At 36.7% G+C, this 8,568-nt stretch overlaps 1 protein-coding gene across 1 annotated transcript in view; it reads right to left on the reverse strand.

The window, feature by feature from the left end:
* The window catches only part of LOC106881733 (E3 ubiquitin-protein ligase UBR4-like), a 218,633-nt gene that overhangs the window by 28,113 nt on the left and 181,952 nt on the right, over positions 1–8,568 (reverse strand). The window contains exons 94-99 of the mRNA XM_052975666.1: positions 8,205–8,301; positions 7,894–8,067; positions 4,952–5,073; positions 3,352–3,505; positions 2,529–2,572; positions 1,362–1,445 (exon numbers count right to left, since the gene is read on the reverse strand). Coding sequence (XP_052831626.1) covers positions 1,362–1,445; positions 2,529–2,572; positions 3,352–3,505; positions 4,952–5,073; positions 7,894–8,067; positions 8,205–8,301 — 675 coding nt within the window. The remainder of the gene's footprint in view (positions 1–1,361; positions 1,446–2,528; positions 2,573–3,351; positions 3,506–4,951; positions 5,074–7,893; positions 8,068–8,204; positions 8,302–8,568) is intronic.

Consider the following 8,568-nt stretch of genomic DNA (forward strand, 5'->3'; position numbering starts at 1 on the left):
TAAAAGAAAACACAGCAAATCACATTAATATGAATGACAAAATTTTGGTCTCAACACAGTAAAATAAATATAATCGTCATAGTGATTTTAGAATGTTACTGTTTTCTGAACCAACTGACCATCATTACTTGTTCCCCCCCCCCCGTTCTTACACTGAGGGAAATTAAAATATTTAGGCCCAACACATCAAAACATAGAAGACAATGTAATAAAGATATCATGCAGATATGACACCAAGGGTCGGAAAATATAAAGGTTTTATTCACTATATTTGTTGATTAGCATTTTATCTTTCTTTTAACTGTTGCAGCTAATACAAAACATCTATAATCCATGATTATAAGAATGTTGGAAGATGAGTGAGATGGATGGATGTAGTTACTATGAAATATTCAAAGATATGTTAGTTTATTTGGAAACAGGTAGGAGTAAAGAAGTTCTAGCCAGTGTTAAAATTATTTTCTTTTCTCTCATATTTTAGTCCTCTCTTCACATTCTCCTAGCATAAAGTTCTCACCCCATGTTTTGCAAGCTGCATGGTAACGTCGCAAGTGCTAGTGGCATGAAAAAAAGCACCCAGTACATGCAGTAAAGTGGTTGGTGTTAGGAATGGCATCCAGCTATAGAAACCATGCTAAGGCAGACACTGGAGTACAATGCAGTCCTATCAAATTGTCCAGCTCATGTCAGTATGGAAAATGGACATTAAACAAGGATGATGACAGAGAATCAAAATATAGTGGAATTGGACATCCTATGCAGTCAGCCATTTTTTGTGACATTGGAACAGACACAGAAATGTCAAAGCCCATAAATGGCCAGTGAGTGAAGAGTTTCGCGAAATGAAGGCTTTTCAATCAGTCAGACTTATTTCATCATTGATACAGCTTTAAATGAAGGCAAAGTAATTTGATCTTCAAAGACATTCAAAATTAAATATTGCAATGCTTTAAAGAAAAGATTAATAAATAAAAAGAATATATACTAAAGTGGTGGAAAGGAAAGGCTTTTTTAGGAAATTAAAACAATTTTAGTTCTAAAATCTCTCTCAGAGATCAATGCAGTAGTTGTACTGACAAGTAATATTTGTAGCCACTTTAACATGGCTGTCCATTCAAGCTATGAATAGTACTTGTTAAAACAATTTTGTTAAAACTATTTAACAATGGACCAGACAAAATTTTGGCACAAGTTGAATCAAGAAGAGCTAAATTTTTCATTCAGATTATAAAATTTTAATTTCCAATTACATACTTCCTGGCTAACAAATACAAACTAATCAACAGAATACATGAAATACAGAATTGTAACTAGTTCAGCAACCATTTAAAGAGAATTAGGACAAACAAAATATATCTTACATCGCCATGCTCAGGAGCCCAAATCTTCTTGTAAACTTCTTTCACTGGCAAATCTAAGCTGATAATTTTCTTGTTCACCAATAACTATAAACACAATTCAAAACAAAAAACATTATACATACATACATTATATATATATATATATATATACACACACACACATCCATATATATGTACATATATATACACACACATACACACAAAAAATAGATATTTCATGTGTGTATTTTGAGAAGTTAGTTTTACTGACAAAACAGAGAAGCCAACAGTCACTATTAATATTGGTTTCAAATATTGACACAAGGCCAGCAATCTTGAGTGGAGGCAGTAAGTCGTTTACATTGACTCCAGTACTCAACTTGTACTTATTTTATCAACCTTGAAAGGCAAAGTCAATCTTGGTGGAATTTGAACTCAGAACATAATGATGAACAAAATGCTGCTAAGCATTTTTCCCAGTGTGGTAACGATTCTGCCAGCTCACTGCCTTATAGTCAATATTATACGTATATATATATATTAATGCACACAACACACATATGATACATGAATGTGTGTAAATACAATACATACACACATTCCTTCACTTTCTTTACCTCATCTCCACTATTGCATAACTATTGCAGGACCATATGCAATGGTCCTGTCTGAAGTGTTGAAATTGCTATAATCCTTAGTCAGACAGCTGATGAGGGTCTAATTTTTGTTCAGAGCCATGTTTTCTCATATGTATTTAACATACACACACACATGCATATATATAAATATATATCAAAGATAAAACAATAGAAAAATATACTAATCTTACAGGGTGATTGGAATGCCAAGTTGGAGAGAGATGCATAAGACAACTGAAGGAATTGCATCTGCTCTTCATAGAATGATACCCCAAATGGAATTTGCTTGTTATAACAATATGGTGCTGTTGAATACCCTTTCTGAGCACAAAGAGTATTCACACAACAGTGTAATTAAATTTAAATATGACAATAAACACTTGGTAGACTTCTACCTTAATATGACAGTTGATGTTTAAGATATAATTATGTAAAATAATGCAGACATTAAAAACTTGGAGTGCTTTATATAGATTTATAGCTTTGATAAACTAGAGATTGCCTGAACTTGTGTGAAAATAAGACATCATATTAAAAATATTTGTCTTACCTCCATGCCTGTGTCATCTTCTAAGAGTGCAACCAATTCACAATCTAAAACAAAAAGAAACGGGTTTTTACTTACAAAATATCTAAATAATTTTTTTAACATTTTATTTTTCAGACTAGTAATAAAATGGTTCTGAAAATTCTGATATTAGTTTTTTTCAATAATTGGAACAGATATTCTTAATTAATGCAGCATGTCCTCCTTATGGCTAATCATTCACCTGACATTTAAAAACACAAAAAAGTATCAGTAGCAAAGAAAAAAATTGTCCAGCAGTGGCTGTGGTAATGCTAAATGGCTTTGTCAGTAGCAGATACTCATTGCCAACAGCATGTCAAGACAAAATCTGTTGCAACTGATACATGAAAAACAGTGATTGAAAAATCACTGATGTTGCAAATAGCCACCTGGTTAAATAAAAATTCATTATATGCAACAAGGGCAATGGCTGTGAGAAAGAAACTCTTCAAAGTCACCATATTGGAAATAACATTCACAGACGGAATTTCTTTCAAAGCTTTGGATCAGTAAAGATTTTGGGAGTAGTAGAGCTAAAGAAGATATTTTCCTAATCTAAATTTAAATTTTTGAAGTCAAAATAAATACTACACCCACACCTAACATAACAGATATTGTGCATAGTTTTAAAAATATAAACTAATTTACATAATATAATAATTTTAAATGAAATAATAAAAAAAATATAAAATAATATTGTGCATAGTTTAAAGAATATAGAATGATTTCACTTTGTAATTAAAAATAATACAAGTGTACTTTTTATGAATTTTCCAGTCATTTTACAGATGAAAAAAATAAATACCTTGACAAATTTTATTTTTAACGTCTCTCATGAGGGGTCCAAGACCTGGCTCATTGGAACTGTAGGGATTACCCAGCATTCTTCCTTGGAGAAAGTCCTCTTGTTGGGGTTCCTTCTCTAAGATCATGAAGAACTCACCCACATCATTTTCTTCCTACAAGAACAGCAAACACATTTTCAAAATCTAATACACTTCTAAATTCTGGTAATTTTGTAAAACACACACAATACAAAAATTGTTATGATACACATCATCATCATCATCATCGTTTAACGTCGGTTTTCCATGCTGGCATGGGTTGGCCGATTTGACTGAGGACTGGTGAAACCAGATGGCTACACCAGGCTCCAATCTGATTTGGCAGAGTTTCTACAGCTGGATGCCCTTCCTAACGCCAACCACTCAGAGAGTGTAGTGGGTGCTTTTTACGTGCCACTGGCACGAAGGCCAGTCAGGAGGTACTGGCAACGGCCATGCTCAAAATGGTGTATTTTACGTGCCACCTGCACGGGAGCCAGCCCAGCGGCATTAGCAACGATTTCGCTCGAATGTCTTTACACGTGTCAGGAAGGCGTCGCTGGGCACGGGTGCCATCACGATTTCACTTTCGCTTGCCCCAACAGGTCGTGGGAAATTCAAATTGACCAAAAATTTGGGGGTTGGATAATCTAATATTAATTTCTTAAATTGCCACAAGGACACGAAAATATATTGGTTTCAAATTTTGGCACTAGGACAGCAATTTCAGTGAAGGGGGCTCGTCGATTACATTGACCCCAATACTCAACTGGTCCTTATTTTAATAACCCTGAAAAGATGAAAGGCAAAAATCAGCCTCGGTAGAATGGGATAATCTAATATTACTTGATCTATCCTTTCTTTTGATCCACTTCTAAGGGGCTCCCCGTCCCTTTTTCTCTCTCACTTTACCACCTGTCCATACTGATATCCCCACACACACACGCCTCCACCTTGTTCATTATACTCACTGTATTTACCTCCACCCTCTCTCTCACTTCCCTCACACTTTTATGAAACTACCCCCTCCTCCTCCCCCAATCCACTGTCTGTATCTTCTCTTATGCTCGCTTTCTTGTACCTTGACATTTTGCTCTGGCACCCTATTACAACTATCTATATCTACTTCCCAGCTACTTCCACCCACCCCTTATTTAATGTGGTGTAGCCATGTATCTCCTCCATTGCAACACCCCTATGCTTATCCCTCTATCATACTTCAGCTTCTCAACACTTGACAAAGTCACCTCCCCCCCTCTCTAATACTCCTCCCACTTAATCACATTTCCAGCTCCCTGCCCCTTTTTCTGTTTTGCAAGTTACTTGGTGATGTCACAAGAGCTGATAACATAACAAAAAAATGTACCCTGCACACATTGTGAAGTGGTTGGCATTAGGAAGTACAACCAGCTGTAGAGACAATGTCAAAGCTCACACTGGGGCTCAGTTCATCCCAGCAGCTCACCAAATCCACTCAGATTATCCAACCCATACCAGCATAATAAACAGATGTTAAATGAAAATGTAAATGATTATGTTGATGACGAATCGAAGGAGAAAAAAGAATGTCTGATATATTACTGGATAAATGATACTGCAGAGTCGTTCAAAGATGAACACTGGGGATCGGTAATCATCAAGAGGGTATTTCTTGATTGTTTGAACACATACTGCCATGAATTCTTTCGTTTCTGATTCGGTACCTGGAGAAAGGAAAAGAAAAATTAGAAATAACCATTAATTGAATACAACCAGTAGTGAAAAATATTACTCAGCTTATTACTAATTAATCATTGAAGATATTTATCAGGTTATCACTAATTAATCATGGAAGCTATTTATCAGCTTATTACTAATTAATTATGCATGTTGAAAATACATCTCTCAATGTGTTCTCACCAGAATTAAAATCAAACGTCTAAATGTAATTAAGAATTTATATCTTTTACTTGTTTCAGTCATTTGACTGTGGCCATGCCGGAGCACCGCCTTTAGTCAAGCTAATCGACCCCAGGACTTATTCTTTGTAAGCCTAGTACTTATTCTATCGGTCTCTTTTGCTGAACCACTAAGCTACGGGGACGTAAACACACCAGCATTGGTTGTCAAGCGATGTTGGGGGGACAAACACAGACACACACACACATATACATATACGACAAGCTTCTTTCAATTTCCGTCTACCAAATCCACTCACAAGGCTTTGATCGGCCCGAGGTTATTGTAGAAGACACTTGCCCAAGGTGCCATGCAGTGGGACTGAACCCGGAACCATGCGGCTTGTAAGCAAGCTACTTACCACACAGCCACTCCTCTATAGATATTTTGTTTTTTAGTTTCAGGCCAGCCTTGACTGAGTAGACTTAGTGCACATAAATAATTACTTGCACAGCTAGGTGCAACGCACAGATCAATTGCAGCAATGATATAAGGCTTCTACTTAGCATTCACTCCAAATTGCAGTGGTTTATTGTCTGGAATGCAGTGCAACAGTCCAGGCATGCCTCATCCCATTTCAATGTAATTTTTATCCTTGTTGCTGTTTAGCCCAGGTCAATACTATTTGAGCAGATCTATAATCAAAGGCATTCCAACCATGACCATATAGTCTTTTTAGGGCTACAAAAGGCTAAATTAACTCATGTCTTTTCTTTATTTAATCCTTTAGTATTTAAACCAGCCATATCAGACACAAATATTCTATCTGTTTCAGGTTCACACTAGCCAGATCCCACACCTCACACCTATCCTACAATGTCACTATGAAAATAAACAATCACATCATCAAAATCTTGAAACTGTGAAATAATGAATTATTATTTCAAAACAATGTCAATAAATAAGCATTACATTTGATAGACTAACCTGAACGCTAAAGGGTTAAAGTGATAGGGTGTATATAAGGTCTCTGTTGGTCATAGATTTGCAATATGTCTGTACAGGTCTGGCAAGACATCTTTAAGGAAGACTGGCAGTTGGCCATACACTGCAGGTCTCCCCTCTTCATGTCACTGATGTTTATCCAAGTGGAAGGCTGCCAATTTGGGCCAATACAGTATGACACCAGTGCCATCATAAACATTGCTGTCTGGATGCAAAGACTGGATCAGATACAAGGCATCCTTGTTTGTCCTCTGACAGTACCACTTCTCCATTGCCAAGAAAGGAGTTATTTGAGGAAACTTCGGCTGCTAGAATTAACTATGCAGGATTTGCACTTAGACTAAATAGAACTACAAGTACCAAAAGACAACTGGTCCAATACTCTTACAGTTCTGCCAATCCACATTGCTCTGAATTAATACTATTTTATCCACCCCAGAAATGGTTCAAGTCTAGCAGTTAAGGTGTTGCACTCTTGATTGCAAGGTTGTGGTTTCAGTTTCCGGACTGGGTGATGCATTGTGTTCTTGAGCAAAACTCTTCATTTCACATTAGTCTGCTCATCTGTAAATGAGTGACCCTGCAACAGACTGGCATCTTGTTGCGATCACTTATGCACCGTAGAAACTAGATAACTGGCCCCATGAGTTCTAGGACTTGAGACAGTAATGTCCAGAAGTTGATGATGATGAGCATGATAAATATTTAACAAAGCTTTAGATTCATTAAATATTTCTGGCATGTGGTGTGCTCGTCATCAGATTTACTAATATGGTTAATTATTTCACATAGTATTTTACTGCTTGTTACTGACCTAAAGAGCCAGGTCAAATACTTGCAGCAGTTGATCCAGCTCTTTGTGTTCTAACTGCAACACCTGAACAGCTAGTTTTATGGTTTATGCTTGATACAAATGTTAGAAATAAGGAGAAACAACTGACAAGTGCACCTCCTACTAACATTCGTCAAAACCAGGACATCTCAGGCAGAAGAGCATTTAAGAAGTGCTGTGATATATCATCACCACTTAACATCCATTTTTCATGCTGGCATGGTTGGACAGCTTAACAGGAGCTGGCAAGGCCAGGAGCCACATCAGGTTCCATAATCTGTTTTGGCTTGGTTTCTACAATTGGATGCCTTTCCTAATGCCAACCACTTTACAAAGAGTATTGGGTGCTTCTTACGTGCCACCAGCACCAGTGCTTTTTATGTGCCACCAGTACCAGTGCTTTGTACGTGCCACTAGCACCAATGCTTTTTAAATGGCACTAACACCACTGCTTTGCATGTGACACCAGCAACAGTGCCCTCCATGGGAAAGCATTGCCAAGGTGGTTTTAGGATATCAATTCTGTTCTGTTGCGGTGGGCAGATAGTCTTGAGTATAGCAATGCAATCACACACACAATACATATCAATTGAGGAGTGGGATGTTTCTGGCTAGTGTAAGTGGTTACACTAGTTTTAAAGGGTTGACACAGTCTTATTTCATATGTTTGTCAGTACTTATTGCCCTTGTGCATTTGTCACATGTGAAATCTACCATCTCTGTTAGCCAGCCTCTCTGGTGCATTTATAGCTTACTGAGTTTGCTGGAAAATGGTAAATTTAATGGAAGAAATGGCAGTGTAACTTACCCGTGGTGAGCTCTTCAAGAAGTTCAAGAAGTTTGTCTTGAGTCTCATCAATCAATTTTGTTCTTTGTACAACTAACTTACGAAGACATAAGTAACCATTGAGCACATAACCCACCAACTTGTTCTTATATTGATGTTTGATGTTTTCTTGTTCCACAAATAATGAAAGCAATTCTGGAAGAGACAATTCAAAGTGATCGGATTGATTTTATGGCGGAAAAATATATACAATGTAAATTTTTGAAAGCAATAAGCTATTTAAAAGGAGATAATTTAGAAAGCAGTGAAGGGAAATGAAAGTAAAATATTACCAGTTAATGATTTCAGTGCAAATCCTTGTGAGAGATCTGAACTCAGACTAGTTTCTTCAAGGTATTCTAAATGCTCTATTTCCTGTGAAGAAATAAACTTTGATATTAGAATACAAAAGAGATAAAAAAATTGTATGCTTCAGCATTTATAAATGTGGTTTAAGATTAGTAGAGGCATACTCTTTTATTCTTTTACTTGTTTCAGTCATTTGACTGCAGCCATGCTGGAGCACCGCCTTTATAGTCGAGCAAATTGACCCCAGAGCTTATTCTTTGTAAGCCTAGTACTTATTCAATCAGTCTCTTTTGCCAAACTGCTAAGTTACGGGGATGTAAACACACCAGCATCGGTTGTCAAGTAATG

This window comes from Octopus bimaculoides, chromosome 22 (assembly GCF_001194135.2).
Source record: "Octopus bimaculoides isolate UCB-OBI-ISO-001 chromosome 22, ASM119413v2, whole genome shotgun sequence".
NCBI lineage: Eukaryota > Metazoa > Mollusca > Cephalopoda > Octopoda > Octopodidae > Octopus > Octopus bimaculoides.